This window comes from Sprattus sprattus (genome assembly GCF_963457725.1).
Source record: "Sprattus sprattus genome assembly, chromosome: 19".
Lineage (NCBI taxonomy): Eukaryota > Metazoa > Chordata > Actinopteri > Clupeiformes > Clupeidae > Sprattus > Sprattus sprattus.
This window is the reverse complement of record NC_137917.1, coordinates 13,824,671-13,850,681: the sequence shown is the minus strand read 5'-3', so window position 1 is coordinate 13,850,681 and position 26,011 is coordinate 13,824,671. Positions and strand designations below refer to the sequence as shown.

The following is a 26,011-nucleotide window of genomic DNA, read 5'->3' as shown; positions in this document are numbered from 1 at the left end:
AGAACTGGATATTTTTTCCCCTTACTTGAATGAGTTTGATTAACCTCATCATTTGTGTACCTCCTTGGTCTTGCAGCTCTACCTTTACTAGAATGCTTAAAGGGCACAAAGACAGACAGGGTGAATATTGAAATAAGTAAAATCATTATGAATATGTACAAGGCCATATAATGTGTCATCCTTACCTTCTTTACTTTGACACTTATCACTCGAGTGCCCCTCAAGCCACTGGATGGGTATTCTGCTTTATCAGACATTTTAGACCTTCTTGCGGCTGGAACCTGTGATTTACTGTCGTAATCAACTTGTGTAGAAGATCTGAACATCACTTTCTTTGAGCCAACTGTGCTTGACTTGATAGAGCCCCTGGTTACACTAACAGGTGACACTGGAGTCATATCACTGATGGGGTCGTCTGGCAAGCCAGCACGTAGACTACATACATCTAAGTAGTCCTGGTGGAGATCAGCATGCTTGATTGAGCCATCAGCAGAACTGAATACATAATTGTGCGGCAGACCTTGCGTCGCCTCACCTTCAGCTTCATCGTGGTAGAAGCTTGAGGCTGGAACTGGGATGACACCAAATGGATGTGATGCAAATTTCAATATTTCTTCGACAACAGTAATCACAACTCTCCAAGCTGCGGTCTCATCTTTGGCCATCAACAAAGACTCCAGGGCACTCCAGTAATGAGGATGTTCACTGAGTCTTCGTCGTGCCCCAAGCACAATCCGTTCAATAGCACAGGAATCACTGGAGATGTCACATAGTTTCTTATCATTACTTATCTTTACTCCAGGGCACTCTGAGAGTGAGCTCAGAGACTTGAGAAAAAGTTTAGGAGTGAGATGCTGTCCATGTGCCTTTTTTTTACACAGTTCCAGCATAAGTGTTGAGATGATATCCCATACTGTCTGGTAAAAGATAGAACACTGGCCAGGAGACAGCTGTGGATAACTGCTTATGGATGAGAATTCATTGAGATTAGATGTCTGATCGAGCAAAGGGGTGTCACTTGATTCCTTCGTAGAGATTAACCTGTAGGTTTGTGAAGCTATTGCACCTGCCATTGTTGTGACCACTTGCTTTTCCCTGGATCTCAGAGCGCTTTGGAGGTTTTCCACTGAGCCACATTGTTCTAACATATATTTGTAGACCATTGTTGCTGCTTGATTCAGTTCAGCCATAGCAAGCTGGGGCCAGTCCAGGGCGTCTGGCCGTGGGGTGCCAAACATGTCAGGGTCAGCATAGAGCTCAACCATAACTGCATCCATCAGGTCTTCTGCCATCTCCAAGGAACATGCACTTGACTGCTTTGATATTAGGTCTACAGATCTAAGTGTTATGTCCTGAGAAATTGTGCATGCATCCTCAGTAACCCAGGAGGTTGGAGAACTCAATGTAGTGGACGCTAGGGAGCTCAGTCGAGTGGAGGCTGTGCTCAGGTTATCATACCTGAGGTAATCTGTGTTCTGGATACTCCTGGACAATGATTGGGTCAGTGAGCTTGCAATCTTTTTCACTAAGTGATCCTCACATGCAGAAATGGCAAGATGCAAATTTTCACAGCTGCCACTGTAACTGACCAAGTCTTGATAGACATCATTTGCAACCTGCTGTATGTCAATATATGTGGAGGAAAGCTGTTCAGCACCCACTTCATCCAGTAGTTGATACTGAAATCTCTCCATCTGCAGAAGCACACGGTCAAGAAGATTTGAGGTGGTTGGATCAAGGATAGGACTGGAAGCACCAGGAGTATAAGGTCCATCAGAATAGAGGCTGACCAGCAATTTAGCCATAATGTCCTTGATAGTTTTTGTTAAAGGCTTTGAGATAGACCTGTCAGAGCCTGGGGCTGGCAAAGGGCTTTTGACCTTGTCTCCATTCCCCTGTTGTCTAACAGGATTGACCTTCACAGGACTGAGCCCTTTACCAGAACCATCAGTGACAGGGCTCACATCTGACTGGGCTTTTTGAAATAGTTTCCAAAACATATCTTGGTGATGCAAGGGTGTTCTTGACACGTAATTGGTTTGTGTCCGAGATTCCCTGAATTTGCTTTGGCTTTGGAGGTCCTGGCTTGAGCACAACACATTAAGTGCAGTGCTAGGCCTGGGTCCGGAAGTTTGTTTCTCCCCTGCAGAACAAAATGTGAAATATTTTGTAAATATTGTGCAACATGTAAATAACAGTTTAATATGTGTTAAATTGATAGAATTACATTATTATTACAAACTTATTTTGTGTTTTATGTGAAAGTTCATATGGTTCATATTGCATACAGAATATTCCCCACATAGTTAATGCTTTTGTTTAGACAGATGAAACAACACATAAACTTCAACATAGAAATGATAATTAATTTAAGGATATAAGGTGCAACTGGGCAAATAGTAAATGCAAATACCATGGACTAAAGGTAACTATTAATGTTATTAATCACTATTATTTTAATATCAATACACATTATTTGAAAAAATGTCCCACCAATCTATCCCCTACCTTGGACCACAGAGGCTTTCCTCCATGTAGCAGATATGATCACTTAATTCTATTAAATGATGCAATAATGGGGGCACAGTGATGTCATCAGGGGTGGCCATTCTATTTTTAATCTCCTACAATGCCTAAATGAAATACCTCCTCGCTTTTGCTAGTTACGTTATGTCTAAAAAAAACTTTCCTCACTCAGAACTACAGTGTGATAGTCCTATTTGGTGTTATTTCCAGTTTCTTATTTGTTTGTTAAGTTTTGTTGTTGATTTCTAACCTATAACAACACTGTACACTGTACTAAGTAGCCTACACAATCATTTCCATTATATTGTATGTCATATCCATCAACCGTTATTTCATCACATACTGCCTAATATGATACACCGTATTATGCCCTAGTTTGAAAGGCAACAAGCTGTGCATTACACGTGATGGTCTGCAACCGTGCAACATCAAAGGGAGGAGTCAAGAAGAATTGTTATTTGCATATATGCACTCACAGGATGCTAGTGTAGCGGGAAGCCCTTTGCATATTACTTTGTGGGTGTGCCGCTGAATTTGCGTCTTTTGAGCCAATCAACAGGAATTCTGATGTGCTGTGATGACAAGCCATTTACAATTCGTTTGGTTCAAGTCCAACAGTGCATTTTATGGAAATATTTACACTGTTAAATCATTGTGAAATTATTAAATGAGTCATGTTGAATTTATAAAAGCCAAGCACAGTTCAAACAACCAAAGTGTAGTCATTGCTGTGGTCTTTACATTATTAAACATATAGGTCAATCAGATATTAGGGAACTTATTTATGTAGAATAAATTAAGAGATAAGTAGGGATGGGTAGCCTAACATCTTAAGGGGGAAAAAGTCCTGTAATTGTTTATGCAGTGGAGAAAATAATGCACTGTATATGCCCTTATCAATCAACAAACCAAAAACAATAAGGTCATCTCTCGAGCATTTTCTTCCTAAATAATGAAATACTCATTGGTCAATGGAAAAACAAATCCCAGGCACACTCCAACAGAAGATCGGTAGAAAAGTATTGATTCCACGATAACAATTCTCTAAATGGAGTGACTCTCAATCCTATTTTATCCTATTTTGGAATGGTAAGTGGGAGGATGATGCATTGATGAGTAGTCTAAACTGAGTATAAACTATACTGTAAAATTGAAAAAAAAAACTATAACATTTCTGTCTCACCTTTGGTAAGCATTGAATGATGACTAAAAGGCTACTGGATTATTTTGTTCACTGCCTGCAATGTAGAGCATAGTTGCATAGCCTACGTAGCCTAACATATTTTGTTCAGTCAGATGATCAGTCAATTTAGTAACTGAGTGGTCAATGTTATGCTGTCAAACTGTGTACAGATTAGATTAGATGCGCCTGTCAGGCATTGAAAACCAAGATACAGATTACATTTCAAAAAAGGAAGTGGCAGAGCACCTCAATACAATTTCAATGAAATGCCTACCTTTTTTATCAGACACACCAGAATGAGGTGTCGTCTACCCTCAAAGAAGCTTAGCTCTGCAGGCATGTTATGAAATTACCAAATGAATATGCACTAGTAAGCAAAATAGCTTTATGCCATGACCTTCTTTGTTGTGCCTAAGAACCCACAGTCGCGTCTATTAAATTAGGGCCCACTTTTAGTTGCAGAAGGAATGTTGAGCAAACCATTCTATACCATTAGTACAGTTTCAACAAGGTAACTGACATATCACAAAATCTGTGCCATGTATCCATGTGAAAAATGAACAGTTGCCGTCTGCTTTCAACTGTATATGACAGACTTACCTCTTGAGTGTACTGCAGCACTGTGTGGTCGACAGTCTTTCACAGATCGAGTCATGTCAGAAAGCACTCCATGGGATGATCCAGAAGCATGTATGGCTCCCTGCATCCTGTGTCTCTGTGAGACCTTTTCTCTTTCCCTTTTCCCTTTTGCAGAATTGCCACACTGAGTGTTCAAACGTTGATGCATCTGTATTTCATAGGATAGTTCTGCCTGTTTTGTGATCAATTCTGAACCCTGCAGGCACTTGTCTACCACTTTGGCCACAAATGTCTCAATGGTGGGTTTGAAAAGGCATAACACGGCAGCAGAGGACCTGGCTAGGTTGTTGGGCTGACTGATCTGACTACCCTGAATTCTTACACTTGCATTGTCCACAATATTTATCTGTTCAGGAAAACCTGGACAAATAACTTCTGGTCGCTTTGTAGTTGGTTGAGTGTGCATTGACCTTACATGGTCCCGCTCATTCTCTAGAGAACTCGCCTGGCATAATGGAAATAGTTCTTCCACAGCAACGCTCTGTACAATCACATCTCTTGCGTTAGCATCTGGCTGATTCACCAAACCCTCAAAAGTGGGACCTGCTAGACATGTGTTGACGTCCTTCTTTATCTTCAGGTTTGAAACTTGTTCTCCATAAGTGTCCTTCAAAAGTGGCATGGCTGATTTTGAAAGAGTTCCAGGGAAGTTGTCAAGCTCTGAACTGCTGACAAGAGGGCTCGGGCAGCATGAGAGCTGCGAAGCGGTGGGTTCATGGCTGTGTTTAAATGCACCTTCTGAGGGTGTGGAAGCCACACAACCATGAACATATTGCACACGACTGTTCACTGGATTGCTGAAGCAATTTATGCCATCTACAGATTTGTGAACTTTGTCTGTCTTTTTGACCAAGGGAGTCTTGTCCTTTGCCCTCTGGTCATCTACAGACTGTTGAATGATAAACTGCCTCAGCTTCGTCTCAACAGCACGGTTAATTCCCTCCAGGACAAGTTCAGCTCTAAATGCAGTTGGGTCTGCATGGGCAGCACAAGTGTTGAGAGATGATATTTCAGATATTGCTATTATTAAGTTCTTCAGTTTTGCTTCACTGTCACAAGAGGCAGCAGATTTCTCAGAGGTTTCAATCAACTTCTCCCACACAGTCAAGATAATATCGCTGGCTAAGTGTGACATGTCTGTCTGGTTTTTACTCATGGCTCTTAGACGATTCTGGCATGATCGCAGATTTTCAATAGAAGCACATTTAGAGGGATCGACATCCCAACAGAAAAAATCACTAAGGGCACTTTCAAGAACAGCTTTAACAGGCTGTTGAGCTGCTTTTTCAAACTGCATCTTGACATTTGCCATTATCCCGGACGCTTTCAGTGATTCAGGTTGAGATGACTCACACCCTAGAGAGTGCTCTGACATATTTCTCTTCATTTCAGCATTTTTAGTAATGGAACACTTCTTTGGTCCACACATGTTGCTGAGCCTGTCCTGGACAAAATCAACAAACTCACAAAGAATTGCTTTTTCCATGGCTTTAGAAACATCAGTCTCACTGTTGGAATATCCTTGATCAAGCTGCCTTTTGATACTGAGGAAAATTTGGTGAGAAATCTCAACTGCTTCATGATATATATGGAATTTTGATGTCCTTAAAGGATTCCATTTTACAACCGGCGGAACATCTACATCCTGATTCATAACTACAGATTCCTCAGACCAAGTGAACGAGTCTGGTGTCTCAGAGTGATAACTTTCTCCAGACTGTTCCTCTGTTTCATGTTTGATCTGATTCATAATATCCATGACCATTTCATCAGCATACAGACCGGTTTCAGCAACAGTCACTTCCTCCTCTGGAGTCAGTGGCATAGCAGCCAGCAGTCTATTGGACCGCCCAAGAAGGGGTCTTGGGCTGACGCTAGAATTTCTTTGAGCCTTCTCTACATGTTGTTCCCATCCAGTTGAAGCACACGACACAGGGGTACTGTTGGATTTATTTGCCTGAAGTGGGAGGCATTGGGTGTGCATCCTGGATGAACATGATGATGAAAATGATGAGCTGGTTGTTTCTCTCTGTGAAACACCTTCAACCCTTTCCTCAGCAACAAAGGAATACACTTTCACCAGGATATCATCCACAAACTGTGAATAGATCAGATTCCTCTGTGTTGTGTCGAAGAAGGAGCTGTGTACACTTGAGCAAAGCTTTGGCTCCGGGAACTGGATTTTCACTTGATTCCAACTGTCTTGTACCGGTTGTGTTTTTTCGGCACTTTGATCCATGAACATCTCCTCTCTACAGGCTACAGCATCCCACTGAGCGTTTGGGTTTGTCAGTGAAACAGACTGTTCGGATGGGAGTGTTTTGTCACCGTCATAAAATCCTTCATGCGCGCTGGATGTTGTTGATTTCAAATTATGCCAATATTCATCGGAACTACACTGAGGCTCCGACTCAACTCTGTCAACAGAGGAGGACCCTGTGGTTTGTATTTCTTCCATCACTTCACGTATTGCTTTCCAGATAAAACTTTCAGCTCTTTTCAGCAGGTCAGCGTTTTGGATACCAAGTTTTCCACAAAAGAATGATTCCACCTCATTACTGTCTGGCTCCTCAAGCTTCAGATATAAACTAATGGGGGACAGACAGGACAGATAACCGGTAACTGGTGCAATACTAGCATGCTGTGAAATACCGTTGTCTGGTTTGGTGTCCTCAATATGGCTAAGGTGGTCATTATGAGCAGTTGGTATGTCCTTAGAGGAGCTCTGTTTAACTGGCGGAAGCTCACGTTTGAACTGCTGCATGGCAGGGATAATGATACTCGTCATATCATTTATCGCTATGGTGACGATATCTCTGATTACTTCATGGTGTTCCTCCATGATATTCTGTATTGAGAAGGCAGAGGAAAACATGCCTCATTCTTTAAGAAAGTTATGAAGCACTCAAACTTAAATCATGGCTATATTTCACTACGAAGAACAGAGTATTCTTTTAAAGCATTGAATCAATCAAACATTGGTCAGTATTCGATCGCCTGTAGTGTACCTACACATATTTTCTGCTTATCTTCAGTCGGCTTCTGTTCACTGAAAAATAAACCAACAATAATTTCTACTGTTATGGTAACAAAAAGCATACAAAACCAATAACATCATCTAGTGTAACTTGTGATGAAAGAGTACTATTGAAGTGCCTGTGTGGGTCATAGCTGGACTATACAGTAGTTTGTGTCTGGTTTGTAAGTGTTGTCCTTCAAAATTTAACCTGAGTTGTGAAACAGTGAGGATAGCACTTGAATCTCCACAAATGCCTCCAGGTTTGGATAAAACACTGGTCTCCGGTGTAACTGATTTTGGTGACATGGTGATGGAAATCTCTCTGTTATCTGAAAGGACATGCAAAGGACAAACCTGTCTGAAATCACCTCTATAGGCTATGGAAAAGACATACAAAAATGTTTTGATTGAGAACCAGGCACTTACTTGAAATGTCACGGGATTTGAGTCTGGAAGTGTCTTTGGATCGTACTGCTGTCACACTAGTTTTAGGGTACACAGCCTAAATACAATTTAAAAAATACACGTTAGTTTGAGAATTGCATGGACAACATTGTGAATATGAGTCCATCTTACATCATCTGGCATAGTTTTACATAGGATTCACCTTCTTTACGAATGGCAAGGGGGCCAGTTTTTTAAGAGTTGGCCTCCTCATTAAGTTATCCTGGCTCACTGCTTGATAAAAGAAAACATATTGTGCATTAATTAGAGTGAGTAATTGTTGGAAATATATGAATAATTTTAAAATTTAACCTCTGGATTATTCTGTGCCTTACCCTTTCTTTCCTTGAAAAGTGCATTTCCAATGTTGGTTAAGTAACCACTCTGCCCATTGCCTTGTACAGCTAGCTTTGGCTCATGGCATTTCTTTCTCTGTAAAATTGAGTGAGTATTCACAGCCAATTCTAACAAAAGCCTAGTTAGTTAATGACACAACCATGTAGTGTCAGTAATTAAAGGTCCATCTGGGACTGGAGTCAGTAAAAAACAGAGTTTTCTCATCCCTTTACGGGTGATTGGCCAGAGCTGTGACTGGTTTCATGGACGTGTATTTTTGAATGTGGACTAAGAACATTAGGAAGAAAAGGGTGCTAGAAACGCTTTAGTATACTGAAAGCTATACTGAAAGCTGAAAGTACTTGTGAGGACAGCCCCCGCTGTTCTCGTTCGTGCCGATCCTTCTTCCAGCGCTGTTCTAGCCTCAGCTCTCTCTGCGCATCCTCTGCCACCTCCTTCAGCATGTGTCGCTGGCGAGTTTTACACAAGTAAATATATCCTTTACATTTTCATTCCATTTTTTTACAACCACCTCAAAGCAGAGTGGCCTATCTTGAATCACATACAACAGCAACAAATGAAGTGCCCCTCATTGTCCTACTTTACTCCTTCCTGAATTAATCATTTGTACTTCCACTCTTTAATGCCTACTTTCTTTAGAGCAAGAGCTTCCTGAAAACCTAATACCTGACCAGACGCGTTACTTACGGTGTCATTGCAGTGAGACTTTTTAAGAGACTTGTTTTGTGTATTCACTTTTGGCAGCTTCAAAACATTACTTCTGCAACTCTGTGGCTTCCTCGGTCCAGGCCTACAAGCATGTCAAATTACTGAGGGTAAATGCTTTGTTTCTGGTGTTGTTATGGCTACAGATAAAAACTTTTCAGCCTCACCTGCCCATGTCTTCTTGCAAGTTATCCTGGCCATGGAAGACCAACCATTCAATGAAGTCAGACACAGACATGTCTGGAGAGACTTTTCCCTCCTCCTGAAGAATGAGTATCTTGCGCACCAGCTCTCTCTGACACCATGTAAAGGAGGGCAAATTGTTGGAAAATCCTCAGGCTGATATATATGAATGTATGTACATAGTTTTGTCTATTGAGTGATGTATACATTTATATGAACTAGGTCAACTTAATACACTAGTGTCTAAATTCTCTCCACAGAAGAACCTGCTCCATCTTAAACCTATGGTCCAGGTCCAGCTGTACTTCTGTAAGGTAATTCTTGTATGTGTTGAACTCTTTGAAACTGCATGTGACCTGACAAATAAAATACATTGCATTAAGTCATAACAATTTGTCATAATAAATGTGAATTAAACCACTCTGGACATATAGATAGGTGTGCTTACTTTGTCATCTTTAGTAATTAATCCATTCTCCAGCAGACGCTTATGAATATCTTCACGGTACAAGTAGGTTTTCAGGCTCGGATCATGTAGACAGTTGTAGGAAGTGCTTAATTTGTAGCCATTGGGGTCGGTGAGATCAAAGCCTCCCTTTGGCTGGGCAAGCTGAAAATAAGTTTATATTTATTAGCTTATCTGGTATGTGCCTTTATGGAAAGCAAGGGAAGAATAGGCTTGCCCACAAATAGGCTACCCCACACTAGCTTCAAATATAAGGTCATACACTGAATTTCTGAACTCTATGCGTGAATTGTTTGATGTTTGAATCAAATTCCTAACATAATTAGGCTATGCCTTTTTGAGAATAAGCTAAGGGACATATTTTCACGCAACTAGTGTCCTGCCCAACCTCTATAGCATACATTTCAGTAGGCCTAATGTCAGACATGTGAATAGATACTCTAGCGATTATGGTTTTGTTTTTTTCGCATTATCTTAAGAAATTGTAGGCTATTTTTTAACTTACCTTTTCGCATAGACGGGTGGTATAGAAACTATTTGGCTGCCCAGAGTTATCGGGATACTTATCAATACAATGGTGCCGTGAGAAAGATGATTCGCTGTGGTCCATCACGACAGAAATGTGGTAGAATACTCTATGTTGCACTATGTAAACATCGGTTGTATCATCACTGCATACATCTCTTCACGTTAGCTAAATAATGAATCATGACAGCGATGTCTGGTCTAGCCTTTACGTGCTTCACTAGTAAATAGTAAAGTTTCACCAAGGCTTCAAAGTAAAGTTCAAAGATATTTGACCTGTCATACAAAATATTACACCAGCCACAAAACAGTTTTGCCTAAGCTCATGTCACGTTTTCAAAATGCAAATTACACTTTGGTGCCATGGCAACACACTGTAAAAATACGTTCTAAAGGCAGAATCAGACTGGCGAAGATCACATTCTAGGGCGCGGAGGTGAGGATATGATGTATTTCAACAGGACCGAACCATTAGGCGACCGGATTGTCTGTGAGATGGCTTGTGGTCTAATACGACAGGTTTCACAACAGATAAAGTAAGTTTTTGGTGAAAACACTGGATAGCAACGAAAGGGTAAGGTTTCTCCCGCCTCATTTTAATGCCTGAGAAGAAAAGAATGACAAAAATGACACCCAGTGTTTAAAGATACAGTAGCCAACAATAATAAATCGTGTAGGCCTACGATTCATACATAGGCTACACAAGTAAACATTAGGCTTACAGCAGAACATAAAGATCCTGGTTGTGTTCTCTCATACCCGTCTTGTCACCGTTTTTTTAAGCATTTATTTATTGAAATACACACAATGTTCAATAGGTAGGCCATACACCTGTCCAATGACAGCACTGTCAGGTCCATGGTAAAAAGTTACAGTGTAAAGCAAGGCCAACCACCCAATAGGACAGGAAATATCCCAAAATGCAATGGGTTCGGAATGAGCATTCTCCCCACTGATTCAATAACTCTGTAATGGGGTTATGATCCAGTCTTGTCCACGCCATACCAAAGAGGGAAATATGATTAGGTTTCCGTTCTTTCTTCTCTATTACACAAGCTGGAGTGTGGTCCTCCACCAGCAAGGGTTCTTGTGATACAAGTAAATGAGCGCTAATCCAGTAGATCACAGGAGACGAGGATCCAAGGAAACGAGTCAGAACCTGCGGGAAAAGTGATCTTAGTAGTCAGTTCATAACATGAGATTAAAGTGACAAGTTGAACTCCTTTCAGATTTGATTTTAACGCTTACATTACGTGAATCAATTATGCTAGCCTGATTACATGTCTTGCGAAGGAGGTCAAAGTGATAATGAACCTTCTTACCTGTACATGCATACAAAATAAGCCGGAGAGCAGCAACACGGTGGCATGGACAACATAGACAAAAACCTTCCTGCTGTAGAATCCAGAGGGTGGCTTCTCTTCTTTCTCTTTTGCATGTCTGTTGAAGAGGCCAAGCCACAGGCAATACTCTGGGTCAGACCTGAAGTACACATAGGGAGCCAGCAGCCCCAGGGTGGTCACTGGTAGGGCTAACAGGAAATTGGGGATCTGCTTCAACTGGAAATATCTCAGGAATCCTACATCCCAGTAGGCGTCCTGAATGTATGAGTACAGAAGAGGCAGGGGTTTTAAGCACCAGGGGGGCATAGGAGAGGCTGCATCGGGAACTCTGTAGCCTTTCTGCTGGGCAAGGGTCAGCAGACTAGGGGATATTGATCCCTGGGTTGATGACTGCTCACAAAACGTTTTATATCCATAGTACTGAAAGACACCAAAAGGCAAGCTGATGACAGAAACACCAACAGCAGCAGTGGCCATAAAACGAATGGCAATCCATGCATAGTGCAGGCAACACCACTTGTCTCCAGGATCCCTGCTGAGCTTTCTGGCCTGACACACTGCCCTCTGCAAGGGCAGGTACAGCAGGTAACCAGCATTCACCAAGCCATTCGCCCGCGCACCAGTGGCCAGTCCAAGCACAAGGCACGCCTTAGCGGTCGCCCCCCGCTCCAGAAGCCAGAGGCCGCCAAACGTGAGTGCAGCAAAGAGGCTTTCAGAATACCCTGCCATGAGAAAGACATTCGCAGGCGTCAGGCAGTAGAGAAGCGCAGAAAGCAGACTCAGACGACGGTCTTGGAGGACCAAGCAACCAAGGCCATATAGAGCGACCGCGCTCAGGACAAATAGTGCACTGTTGACCAGGGCCACGGCCAGCAACAGCCTCCCGTGCAACGTCAGCCAGGGACTGAGGGGCCAAAGCAAACCTGCAGCCACAGATCGCAGGACCACTGGGAGAAGGGGGAAAAACGCAAAGTTGTGCTCAAACACATAGCCACGCTCCGCAATGAAGAGGAAGTGTTGGGCATCCCAGCGGCCAAGGCCACCCAACAACACCTCAGTGATCGGATTCAGAAGGAGAGGATTCTCTGCTGGAGGGGGACTGAAAGCATCGGCTTCATGATCTGGAATGGCACAATTCAGCAATGCCTGGACAAAGAATTGTGAAAAAAATGCTGTGAATTTGTAACAGATAATTTCAAAATGGTGCAAAAACCAAATCGCTACAGATCCAGAAGACGCCACAAGATGGCGTGCTCTTCTAACGATACATATAAGCATATTCACGAGATGCGCTGCTTGGTTTGAACAATTACTAAAACAGTGTCACTTCTGGGTAAACGACAAGTTGGGCACTTTGTATAGGTGTGATACAACAAATAACAATTCAACCCTTCATTTGATTGATCCAGATTTATAACAGCTTCTTCTCAATTGTACAATCTTAGTTACGCTTACCTGCAGCAGAAGAGATAGCAGTCTGGTTATGACAGCGAATCGCAAAACAGACCGCACGTCCATAGTCATGTGCTGCATCTCAGACTCATTCCGGTGGGTGTCAATGCGTCCCACATATCCTGACAAAATGCGGTCCACACAGTGTCAAAATCCCCTGAAAAAAACTTACATCTAGCTACTCCAGCCAAACTTACCCTTACGATGAAGCATATTCGTTACACTTCCTGTTTAACTTTTACAGCGCTATAGTGGCCAGACAATTATTTCGTGACTTTGTCAAGAGTAATATTTCCATTAACATCATAAGTACCCTGTGTCAAACTCGAATTCGCGCCTATCGTGTTTGTTGTGACCACAGCCATTCACCGTAAGAACCAAGACCACCAGAAACCGCATCATGCCATTGCAAAACTCTTCCGGGTCAACTATTCAGGGAAGACCAAAATAAAAGTCTTTTGGATGTTTTTTCTCCAAGTAAGTTGTTGCCTTACGTTTTAGTTATACCTACTATATTCTTCATTCCAAGCACCAGCTAACGGACTAAAAAATGTTTGCTCTTTAAAGTCTAAAGTAACATTTACTTTCGTTACTGGCACGTAGCTCTTTGGGCCCAACATAGATAGCAGAGTTGGCTGAGTGGTCAGCATGTCCTAATAGACTGGCCTCGATCATTGGATGACCTCATCAATATGACCTCACTTTCAATTGAGCTTTTCCTGTAAATCCCTTCTAAATGTTTTGAGTCCTTGACCTCAGCAACAAAATCAGCCCATTAAATGCACTCTTGTGTATCAACGCCACTTCTGTGTAGTGTAAAAAATAAATAAACTGCTTCTCTGTTTGAGTGACAACTGCCTGATGCAGGCTGTGTGGGCATCTCATCCTTACCCAGGGTGTGAGATGTCACCTACTTTTCTGTAATTCTCCCCAACTTCAGCACGAACCATGATTAACTATGTACACCTAGCACTTTCAAAATGCCTCAAATGCCAAAGTGTGTTAGAGGATTTCAAAAAGTATGGCAAGAAAATACTTTAGATCATCAATGAAATATGAGAGGTAATACAATGCCTGACAAAAGTCATGTCACTTATCCAAGTTGTAGGAACAACAGATAATAACTTGACTTGTAGTTGATCAATTGGAATCAGAAATGGCTCATATGAAAGGCAAATGCCTCTAGATTATGCTTATTATACCAATATAAAGTTGTGTATCATTATTTGAGTTTTATCATGTAATAAGGACAGACAGGTCAGATTGGGTTTGGACAAAAGTCTTGTCGAATACACAAAAATATTTTTTTGAATTTTGAATTTTACTTTGATAACACAAGAATGCTACAATAGCATCAGAGCATAAAGTCATGGTGCCCTGGGGGAAAAAAACAATATCATATATGACTCAGATGAGCTTGGAGGACTGCATCCATACTGCATCCACTTTGATGTGGAGGCCGAAATATGAGAAGCGCCATCCTGCTGAAGAATTTGCCGTCTCCTGTGGTTTGGAATGTAATCGCCATCAAGAATCCCTTGATATTTCAGGCTGCTGATGTTGCCATCCTCTCTGCAGATCTTTTGCACACCCCCATACAAACCATGATTTTTCCTCCACCAAACTTGACTGTTTTCTGGGTGGATCTTGGGTCCATGCGGGTTCCAACAGGTCTTCTGCAGTATTCGTAGCGATCGTAATGCAGTTTAATGGATCATTCATCAGGAAAAAAATCAACCTTCTGACACTCCACTGTCTATCGTTTTGGCAAAAAAATGGTTTGGGGTTACAACCAGTATGGGTGTGCAGAGTGGATGGCAACATCAACAGCCTGAAGTATCAAGAGATTATTGCTGCCTATTACATCCCAAACCACAAGAGAATGTAAATTCTTCAGCGGGATGACGCTCCTTCTCATACTTCAGCCTCCACATCAAAGTTCCTGAAACCAAAGAAAGTCAAGGTGCTCCGGGATTGGCCAGCCCATCACCAGACAAGAACATTATTGAGCATGTCTGAAGTAGGATGAAGGAGGAGGCTTGGAAGATGAAACCAGTCCTGCAAGACTGCTTTCTTTGCCATTCCATACTTCATCAATTAGTTATTTGAGTAATTGCCGAGACATATGGATGCAGTCCTCCAAGCTCATGGGAGTCATACACAATATTATTTTTTTTTTTTCCAAGGCACCATGACTTTATGCTCTGATGTTATTGTAGCATTTTTGTGTTAAAGTAAAATTAAAAATTAAAAAAAATATTTTTGTGTATGCGACGAGACTTTTGTCCAAACACAATCTGACCTGTCTGTCCTTATTACATGATAAAACTCAATTAATGATACACAACTTTATGTTGGTATAATAAGCATAATCTAAAGGCCTTCGCCTTTCATAGAAGCCATTTCTGATTCCAATTGATCAACTACAAGTCAAGTTATCATCTGTTGTGCCTACAACTTGGATAGGTGACAAGACTTTTGTCAGGCACTGTAGTTCATGGAATGTATTGTAAGAGTACTTCACTCTGTATTAAGCCACTTGGCAGATATGAGTTTGAAAGGAAGCAAACAAAAAGAATAAAACAATCACAAACATCTTACGAAGATTTAATGTACATTTATTCTGACCACATGGAACATATAGTATAAAGATTTCATACTGAATAAATGATATTCATTGAGCCAAAAAGGGGAAAAAAGAGGAATTTACATTAAGTTTTTAGCTACATAGTCTGAAATACAAATATGCAGAATCCATATCACTGGAGATCGAGATAGAGAGAGAGAGCGCGAGAGAGAGAGAGCGCGAGAGAGAGAAAAAAAATCTCAAATTTCTGTGTTTCTTCATCTAGAGTTTATTTTGTTGTACCACAAGATGAAATTAAAATATTTCAGCTGTGTCTGCTGTTCTAAGAAGGAGCAGTAGTGAGTGGCCGGAGGAGGGGTCTGTTAACATCCCTACAGAGCTTCTGATGCAATGAACCCAACTCAGGTGTGGATGTCCATTCTTCATAGATAAAAACAGTGAGAAGTAGCATAAGAATGTGACAAAGAGCGAGAGAGAGATAGAGAGAGAAAGAAAGAGAGAAGGGGAGCAGGAAGAGAGAGAGAGAGAAAGTGTAATGTACAACATCTTATTTACACCACAGCCTACGCTGCATCTTAAGTTCAAAACCAGTCCTAAGAGGTGATTTCTTTTCATAAGGGTCGATTCATACAATCAAGGGTTTTTTTTGTTTTTTTTTTGTTTTAAAGAGGAGGTAAGGGTGTTGTAGGTTCTCGATCCTTTGGGGAGAAAGCCTTTCTGAAGCTTCTTTCTTCTCTTCACCGTTAAAAACTTCTCATTTTTTCCCCACCTTTTAAAAACTATCATCGAGTAATCATCACCATCATCATCATCATCATGTCATCATTATCTCAATGTGAAACAGTGTTACAGAAAGGGTACAGCTGTAATAAGCACTGTACAAAAAAAAAAGAAACCAAAAAAAAAGAAAAAAATATATACTACAATCTACTGCCCGGGCCTCCCCTCTCTGACGTCTGCTCTTGCCCGATGAGAAGGACGTGGTGGTGGCGCAAGAGGAGCAGCCCATTTCAGAGACGACACATCACTGCTGCATCTCTCACAGTCTGCTTGGACTCCAAATATGAACCAGAGGTTGGACTTTTTGTGCCCCTTTCCCCCTCCCCAGAAAGGCAGGGCCAAGTTCACACCCCCTTTCCCAAACTCACTGTAAACGAGACAGCAACTTTGGTTACAGTTTTTGTAGTTTGTTGGTTTTTGTGGTTTTGTGTTCTGTCAACTATTTATTAAGTTTATTTATTTTATTTTTTATTAAAAAATAACAATAAGAGTATTCCCACCCAGCCCCCAAAACCCCCTTGGGCAGCAACAGATAAACCAGTGGGCTGTGTCGTCTTAGTTGGCGTCAAACAGTTCAGTCTGTGTCAGTTACCACAGCAGTTCATGATCCACAGCTACGTTATGACATCATCTCTTTCGTTGAGACGCAGCAAAATGAGACATGGAATCTAAGGTCGGTAAAGGAAGGGACTGAAGGATCTGAAGATTTGCATAAATTAAAAAAAGGTAAGCAAAGGAAAAATGGAAGGACAAAATAAAAGTATATTCCCCAATTTTTCATTCCCCTTGCTCCTGTTTTTTTACACAGCACCAGTGCACCATGGGAGGAGAAGGGGAGGCGGGGTTGGGGCTTAGGGGTAGGATCAGGAAAAGGGCAAAGTGTATGGAAGGGTGGGGCGTGACGAACCAGGAGGAGGAGGTGGAGCCACCGCTCCCCCCGGCTGTCATGACTGGCCGATCAGAAACAGTACATCACAGATGACGTTGGACACCACCGAGTTCATGAGCGGCGACACAGACAGGTCCAACAGCCGCGACTCGTACAGCGTGAACTCCGAGTGGTTCTCCTCCACCTTGGCCAGGGCGTGCAGGGCACGGGCTGCCCTCCGCATCATGTCCACGCTTGTGGGCTCGAAGTGGGCCTGCATGTGTATTAGTGAGCCCTGGCTTTGCTGGAACTGTGTGGCAGCCAGGCTATCCTCCAGGAAGCCCAGCAGGTTTCCCACACTGGCCTTCTGCACGGCAATGGCCCGCGCCGCCATGCTGTCACCCTGCGCCAGGTTGGCCAGCAGCACCACCGCCATCTCACGGCACACGGGCACCTTGCGCTCACCCACCAGCCGCACCAGGTTGCCGTAGAGCTTCTCCAGCCGGTTGTATGGCGGCGTGGCCAGGATCAGGTCCACGTTGTTGTCCTGGATGCTCAGCTTGCTGAGCGTCTCCAGGACCAGTCTTTGCGGCGACAGCGCCGCGTTGGCACCCAGCGTGGGGAAGGGGTCCTGGGCCTCGGCCGACGGGCACACAGCCCAGTGGAGCAGGCCATCGAGCAGCGGCAGGCAGATGCTCTCTGGGTAGATGGACAGGTCCAGCTGGCCCGAGATGTTGGCCAGCGTCACTAGGCAGTTCTCGCGCAGCAGCTCCAGGCAGTCCCACCACCACTCGTCGACATCGTTGCCCATGCTCTCGTCGGCCTCCTCCTCCTTCTCGTAGGTGAGCGGCGCCTGCTTGCGCTCGGGGTGCCAGTGATGCAGCAGCACCAGGCGGCCCAGCAGCAGCAGCAGGCCCGGGTGCTTGGACATTTCCAAGTCGTTGCTGGGCACGAAGGAGAGACTACGCACGATGTTGGAGACGCAGACACAGCGGCGCGCCAGAGAGTCCTGCCAGTCGGCCAGCGTGCCCAGCGGAGAATCGTCCTTGCTGTGGGGCTCGTCCTCTAGGATAGTCGTCACGCGCTGGGGGATGATGGGCTCGGTCAGAACGCCCCCACTCCCCATGCTGTCTACAGCGCTGGGTATCCTCTCTGCCGCCTCTTTCTGCTGTGACGATACCTCGGCGGAGTTGTCAGCGGAAGAGGCGGGGTCTTTCCTAGCCTCTGAAGTGCTGCTTGTTGCCGCTGTTGTCTTTGTTGTGGAAGAGGACGATGACGACGATTGTGAAGGCTTCCCCCCCTCCTCCTCCTCTGTGCTCTTTTCTTCTCTGGAGGTGGAGGCAGTCGAACAGTCCCTGTCCTTGTCTTTCACGCCAGTTCGCCTCCTGCTCAAGGTCTGGACTGGGGCTGCAGGCCGGCTCTCGAAGTGGGTCTGGATGTGCTCTGTGAAATCACCCCCGCCCACACTCCAGTGGACTAGTCCACTGTCGAATTCAGTCACCCGGCCCAGTCGTGCCGAGCAGTCCACCACAAATGGGTCTTTCTTGCGCACTACCTTCAGGGGAAGCTTGTCGAATTTGCTGGCCTGCTTGGGCTTCTCCTGGGGAGTGGCAGGTTCAGAGGATGATGGCGCCTCAGTTGAGGCAGACCCTTCCTTGGAAGAGGTTCCCGCGTTCTCTTTTCCCTTGCTCTCCTCCCTCTTGCCAACCTCATCTTCTTCATCTACCGCCCTCTCCTTCTCCTCCTGCTTGACCTGAGGCGTGTCTGTCACGGCTGGCTGCTCGTCTTCCTCCTCATCCTCGTCTGTGTCTTCTCCTCCCTCCTCCATGTCCTCGGGCAGGTTGTCTTCACCCTCCAGACCGTTCTCCTCATTGTTGAGTGCGTTGGGGTCCAGCAGCGTCCGCTGCCCTGGGTGACCCACCTCGTACTCCCTCAGAATGCCGAAGATCTCAATCAGGCAGCGCCGGAAATACTCCACGATCAGCTCCAGGAAACCAGGAAGCTGTGTAATAAAATAATTTTGTCAACAATTTGTCCATTTCACTTAGGCCATACACATAAAGTATGTCATCTTCTGTCAGCAGTCATTGGAGCATGGTAAGGCTAAAGGGAGCCACACACTCATGGCCATTAATATGTGGCAGTATGACTGCTTACTGGTATGTAATGGCAAGGAATACAGCTCACCTGGCAGAGGTTAAAAGTGGTAATACTGTTGTCATCATACAGCAAGATGTTGATGGTGTCTAAGGCCCATGTACTCTCAGCCAGCAGACCTGATTTCAGTGACATCATTATTCTCCATGCCTCTGGTGTACCTGTGAAGGAAGCGGAAACCATGTCAAACTCAATTGAACTGGACCAACAGAAATGTTTGATACGAACAGCAAGGCTTCCAATTGTATAACACTTAAGATTGCTGCGCTTGAGCACAAGTGCTAATATACATATTACAAATGAGGGAATATGAACGAAAACAGTTCAATCTTCAATATTCAACTCAAAGCCTAAATTTTTTTTTTTTTTTATGTTTTACTAAAAGGTCAACTATAAAAGGAACACTATGGACAACACAAGTTCCAGTTCAATTCCATGTGACAACTTTATGAAGTACACACCACATTCTTAGATTTTGAAATGTGTCAGCGCTTACCGATGTCCTTCACGGTGAGCCTCCGGCGTGGTTTCAGCACAGGCTGAGAGGCCTCGATGGAGCCCGGGGGGAAAGGCATGTCCCGCCTCATGAGGGGTGACTGCATGGACTGCTGCACGATGTGCGAAGCCGGCACGGGCGCTCCCGCCTTGTGCATTTTGATGCCCCCCTGCATGTAGGGTGACTTGCTGGGTGACGTCCGGCTCTCCATGGGCCGAGGCATGGGGGTGGGGCTGGACACCTGTGGAATGTGGTTCTGCATGGACTGTGGAGACTGGTAGTTGGACTGCAAGGCCCGGCTCAAAGGCGGACCTGATCCACCGGGGCCGTAGGGGGGCTGCCTGGGGCCCATCTGGTTCGGCCACGGGCCCTCGTGATTCATGCGCTGCTCAGACGACATCATTTCCTCCGAGCGGTTCATGCCAGGGTGGAAACCGGGACCTTGCTGGGGACCCCCCGGCGGCCCCTGCCGGTTGGGGTAGTTGGAAAAACCCATCTCGCCGCGACCCTGCCACATGCCCGACTGGGGACCCTCGGGGCCTGACTGCATGGGGCTGCCCATCATCTGCGAGGGCATGGAGCCTTGGGAGCTGTGGCCCGAGCCAGGCTGCATGCGTTCACGGCCAAACGGGTAAGGGAATTGGCCCTGGGGCCCGGGGCCTGCTGGGCGTCGCTCGGGACCTGTGTAGCCTCCGCTGAACTGGTTGAACATCTCCTGCTGGGCAGCACCTGGGCCGCTGGAGGCTGCAGTATGAGGGGCAGAGGACTGCTGCTCCTGTTGCTGCTGCTGCTGCTGCTGCTGCTGCTGTCTCTGTTGTTGTTGCTGCTGCTGCTGTTGTTGTTGTTGCTGCTGCTGCTGCTGCTGCTGCTGTTGTTGTTGTTGTTGCTGCTGCTGCTGCTGCTGTTGCTGTTGTTGCTGTTGCTGTTGCTGTTGTTGCTGTTGCTGTTGCTGCTGCTGTTGTTGCTGCTGCTGTTGCTGCTGCCGCTGCTGCTGCTGAGCTTGCTCCCGCTGAGCTTGCTCGCGCTGTTGCTGTTGTTCAGCAGTGAAGGGGCCACTGTATATCTCCCCCTCGTGGCGCTTTGCTGGGGGATAACCGCCTTCTACAGGTCGCTTGTAGTTCTACATAAGGAAAGGAGTAACACACCAACATACTTACTACAACCAGGTAATGTTGATATACGAGTCTCAAATGCAACAACCCAGCAAGCCTATTGCCCATACATGGCCTTAAATTAAGTCTGCAACTAAGTATGTCTATAAACTTACTATTGCACCGCATATAGTATCCCATCATATCAATTTTACACCATTTCCAATTGGAATATAATGTAAAACAGCAACTCACCGGGTGTTGCTGAGGGTACATTCCTGGCTGCTGATTGGGGTAAGGACCACCAGGGGGAGCCCCTTGTCCAGGATACTGATTTCCATAGGAATCGTGCCTGAGAGGACAAGAGAGAACCACCCACCTTAGAATCAGCCTTCACAACCAGCTCACAGCACTTAGACTTACAATACCACAGGAAAACAAGACATCCTCATACAGTTTCATCAGTGTATTCAAATGTAATGTTGTGACAGGGTTCGGAGGAAAAGCGGCCTCTCAACGTACCGCTGTTGCTGGGGAGGGTAGCGGTTTGGCGAGTACATCCCCGTGTCAGCGCTGGAAGGCATCATGTTTGGCTGGGGACCCATACTGCCCTCTGGGCCCATGGTTCCTGGTTCAGGCCTGAGCAACCACACACACACACACACACACCAGGGTCAGCACATCAGGTTAAACAGTTTCTTATGCATAATAAGTCCATTAAGTACCCCATCTGGATGGTGAAAATTCTTCTAGAACATTCAGAAACACAAATCTCTCTAAATTGATGTGTCTGCAGCATCCATTCAAAAAACATTTTAAAAAGAATAATTTCTGTATGTGAATGGTTTGAAGGACTGGAGCTAACAACATGGCCGCCATTTGATTCACTCAGCCCGGCTTGCACACTGCTTAGACCAATCCAGTCCTTCTGTAGATCTGAGGTTTGAATTGAAGGGGCTAGACAAACAGAATAGCTGGGTCTCCATCAAACTTATTAAAGCAAATCTTGACCATTCAAATAGGAAATACTGAGTAGAAACGCTTGGAATTCAGATAAAATATTCTAAATCGAACAAGAAATGTATTTGCTGGAAGAAGGTGGATTAGCTCTCGATTCACCTTGTATAACGCCACTAAGGGTGGCTGGAAACGAGTTTATCCGTATCAAATTGCATTTGTTGAGTTCATGTTTTCGTTGAAGTTGCCCTGACAACCTCAAGTTTTGAACCTAAAGCGGTTAACAGCTCCCCCCTATGTTTAGGAGTGTCCATTTTTGAATCGCATAACACAGCTGATGGATGCATTCACAGGTTAAAGCCGAAATTTCATGAAGGGGTTTAAAATATCCGAATCACTTGGATGTGAACTCAGTTGGTCAAATGTAAATCGGTTTACATTTGTAAATCGATTTTATGTCAAATCAAAATGTAGGTATGCAAGTTTGTGAAATGCACCAACACATGGGTCTATCAACACTGTAATCACATTGGGAACCACTGGCTGCTATTCCCACTAGCACATGGGCAATTTAATCCCCCCCCCCCCCTTCTTTACAGCCTGTCTGCAATAAAATGTGGACCCTTGATTTGCCATCTTCATCTCAAGCATTACAAGGAGGGACATTTTCCAATTACCACCAAAGGATTTCTGATACGATCGTTAACTTGCTCACAATTGTTCTTTAATGGTTCCATTTCTCAAGGCCTGGATCTGCCATCCCCTTCAAACTGGGGCTATCCAAAGTGGTTAAACATGCCAACGCCTTTTTATTGTGGTCCCACCTGGCAAGCGTGTCTCCTATTTATTTCTACCAACTGCCCATCAGTTCACACTAACCTGTATTTACAGCACAGGACATTTTTGCACTTGGCAACGGAATGAAACTGGACATTCCTATCCAATGACATCTGACAGAAGAGGCTTCTCAAGCCATCAGTTCCATATCAATTTAGTTCATGTCCATTTATTCTCTAGAACTGCCTATTTTTCATCAGAGTACAAAACTCCGAATCATCATAGTTTTTCAAACGGTCACTACAATCTTGTCATAGCTGTACCACATTAACGACACACAAATAATTTGAATTGTATGTATTAATTGTATCTATCAGATTACCAACACCACGCCATTTTGTGCAAAATATGAATGCCCTTAAACTTGATAGTGATCCTTCAGTTTATGTAAGTTTTGTCCCATAACAGATTTTACGGTTTGTACAACACTTAGTCATAACCCTGTCCTTCCTACATATCAATAAAGCTGATTGTGTTGAATCTCAGACACAAACAACCATTTTAATTCCTCTGTGTGTTCCCTGCCTATTAAGACGATGACCCAAGCGCTAGTAGCACTTTTATGTAGGTGCTGAGCTAGAGGATGCATGCAAACACAAAGGACAAATCTGACATATTTGGCCATTGTAGTCAGAGAGCAGGTTGGGGTCTTACCTTCTCTCGTAGCCCGGGCCGTAGGGGTACTGCGGCCTCTGGCCCATAGGGGGCATGCTGCCCATAGGACCCGCGGGGCCACGATTGTAGGACTCCCCGATGTTGCTGTTGGGCCCCTGGCCAGAGGGAATAAACTGCTCTCCCACTGGAGGAAAAACACAAACTTGGCATCAGGGAATCGCTTCTCTGGGGAAAAGCAGCAACTGGCAATTCAATTCAATTATTTTTTTCTATACAAAGTTCTAGCACTGTGCACTCATCATAAATTTAGCAACACAAATATGTACGTAAATGTTCACAAACATGGTTCTCTGTAGGTGATTATGCAATTATTTCACATGAGGTTAAGAACAACAGCTCCACGAGCATCAAGTTCCCTCCTCGGACTCAGGAGGAATGTCTCTACCCATGATGAATTTCGTGGTGCGTTACTGTTGTTGTTATGATTACCTTTGCGCATGCCGCCGAAGGGATCTTTGTTGGGTTCGTAGGGCCCCATGCGGCCAGCCATCTCAGGAGTGGCCATCCCAGGCTGGAAGCCTGAGTTAGGGGTCAAGGAGTTCCTCCTGGAGAAGGCTGGGTCACTGCCTTCAGCGAATGGATCTTGAAGGTTCACACTGCTCCTACGAGACAGCAGGGGTAAGACATCGCCCAGAACACCCCCTCACACACACACACAGGACAAATAGGGCATTGTGCCTACTACACTGCTCCCTAGTGAAATTCTGAAAATGGTACTCTTGCATCCAGGAAAATGGTCAAATTTAATCACGTTGTTTAACAATCACATCATTTTGGCAAAGAAAACAACCACATTCCTCCTTTCAGTTACTCAGATTAATGTCAAGTCTTTATTTTAGGAGAAAATTACCCGACATCGCACTGTTGTCTTAATCAAAATCAATCAATAATAATCAATCAAATGTTGTTTTTTTTTCAGCTATCACAACACACATTGTACGAGTTTGCGCCTCTAAGCTAGAAGTCCAAGTGACACACCTGCCCGGGGGCATGGGTGGCATCTGGGTGTGGGGGGTGGAGGCTGGGGTAGGGGGCTTCAGGTCTCCAGACTCAGCCATGGAGCTGCTGGTCGACTGGGGGGTCTGAGGTCCCTGCAGGGAGCCCGAGCCAGCTGCAACACAAGGGAGAACATACATTTAGGAGAGAAGCACACAATCACACAGTTTATAGAGTCAAGGTATAAACTGCTCACCATTCCAAATACACCAAACTACCTGCACAGCTATATAGTGTTAGTTTTACATACATATTTGGGAAGTAAAAGAACAAGCAAAGCTTGCCTGGTACTGACACAGACCCGCACACAGCTTCAAGACTACCATCCATCAGCCTTCTCCTTTCCAGCAAGCAAGCAAGCATCACTCACCGGGTGAGGGTGGCTGGACCTTTGCCTGGTTCTTCTTGCTGTCGGTGTTGAAGATCTCTGGCGCTGGGTCCTCCCCACGCTCGATCTTGCACTCGAAGGCATACAGACACTGGATATACTGTTTCTTCAGAGAGCTGGCCGCGCTGCTGGACGTGCCCACGTTCAGGTTGGTGGCCAGCTCGCGCCACTTCTTGTTCTTGTTCACCTGCGACGGGGAAGAGAAATGGTGTAAGGGGGGGAGGAGGAGGTGTGAGGACAGGGATAAAGGACGTTTACTACAAGAGCTGAATAACCTATTGAGGGAAATTCTACAGCAATTCAAGATATTGAGGATGTACTTTTTGTTTACACCTCCAGCGGTGCTTGAACACTTGACACATCTAAAACCTTCTTGACACCTACAGTCCTTGTATAAATGATGCATCAGCTTTCAAAGAGAACGGAGCTGCTAGAACAGTTTCGCAAACCTGCGTGAGTCCTCCGATCTCCTTGACGGAGATGTAGAGGCGGAAGAGGTCGAGGGGCTTGCGGCCTACGGCGGGCAGGTTGTTCATGCCCATGGCCTTCTCCTCGATGAAGCCCAGGTAGCGGTCCACCCACATCTTCCTCTCTGGCTCAGCGCCCATCTCATACAGACACGTGATCTTCTCATTGGTCGTCGTGGACGAGTTGGACTTCTAAGACCACGGGCAAGTCATGAGGAGAGAAGAGAGCAAGTTCAGCGCCAAGTACATTTACAACATGATTAATTGGCATCATGATGCCCTGTATTGGAGCTCTACCATGTGGATTAACTAAGAGAGTTCATTTTGTACATTGCTACAGATGGTTTAATATCTATAGTATGACTAGCACTGGTTGTGTTTACTTAACATCAAAGAACAAACCTTGGATTTGGTCTCCGTCTTGGGGGTTCCTTCCACCTTGTTGTTCATCTTCTGCGCCTGGTTTATTTTCCCATCGAGGAACTCTGGGCTGGGGGCCGTCCCTGCAGACAGACAGAGGGAAATTAGGTAATGTCCAGCAGAGTTCTTCTGAGCACCTGTTTCTATGCAGGACACCACCGTACTGCCTGTAGCTTCAGGAAACCTCAGATTCAATATTTACTTTGTGCAAAAACGGCACTGATGGCTAACATGGTCAGGAAAGTGAAGATTGCGTCTTGCAGAGAAAAAATAAACCTCTATATGATTTTGAAGGCAAACATCTGAACTTAAGCAGATAAAAGTTCTAGCTTCATATCCAAAATATGTGTACCTCAAGAAAGTTGGGGTCATTCCGACATGCTTAAGACTAGACTGTGAATGTCCCTATAGGTAATTGTGCTTTGCTGCCTGACCCAAATTACGAATGCA

The 26,011-nt window shown here is 44.6% G+C and overlaps 2 protein-coding genes across 6 annotated transcripts in view; both read right to left on the bottom strand.

Annotated features, from left to right (window-relative positions):
- Window positions 1-10,791: 10,791 nt before the first annotated feature.
- Window positions 10,792-12,923, bottom strand: pigv (phosphatidylinositol glycan anchor biosynthesis, class V; the record flags this gene model as incomplete). Its single annotated transcript, XM_080857536.1, has 3 exons — window positions 10,792-11,206; window positions 11,370-12,536; window positions 12,846-12,923. 3 exons carry the CDS (start codon window positions 12,921-12,923, stop codon window positions 10,898-10,900), a joined length of 1,554 nt encoding a protein of 517 aa, XP_080713662.1. The 3' UTR covers window positions 10,792-10,897.
- Window positions 12,924-16,736: 3,813 nt separating this feature from the next.
- arid1aa (AT-rich interaction domain 1Aa) overlaps window positions 16,737-26,011 on the bottom strand; it is a gene marked incomplete at its 5' end in the record, with an annotated part of 30,605 nt that continues 21,330 nt past the window's right edge. For 3 of the 5 annotated variants that reach the window (XM_080858331.1, XM_080858332.1, XM_080858335.1), the window contains 11 exons: window positions 16,737-19,079; window positions 19,265-19,395; window positions 19,731-20,850; window positions 21,077-21,173; window positions 21,344-21,460; window positions 23,270-23,414; window positions 23,720-23,892; window positions 24,269-24,401; window positions 24,657-24,861; window positions 25,124-25,333; window positions 25,544-25,644. In XM_080858331.1, the coding sequence (XP_080714457.1) occupies window positions 17,154-19,079; window positions 19,265-19,395; window positions 19,731-20,850; window positions 21,077-21,173; window positions 21,344-21,460; window positions 23,270-23,414; window positions 23,720-23,892; window positions 24,269-24,401; window positions 24,657-24,861; window positions 25,124-25,333; window positions 25,544-25,644 (4,358 nt within the window). In that variant the 3' untranslated portion in view covers window positions 16,737-17,153. The remainder of the gene's footprint in view (window positions 19,080-19,264; window positions 19,396-19,730; window positions 20,851-21,076; window positions 21,174-21,343; window positions 21,461-23,269; window positions 23,415-23,719; window positions 23,893-24,268; window positions 24,402-24,656; window positions 24,862-25,123; window positions 25,334-25,543; window positions 25,645-26,011) is intronic. The other 2 variants (XM_080858333.1, XM_080858334.1) reach the window with 1 other exon arrangement.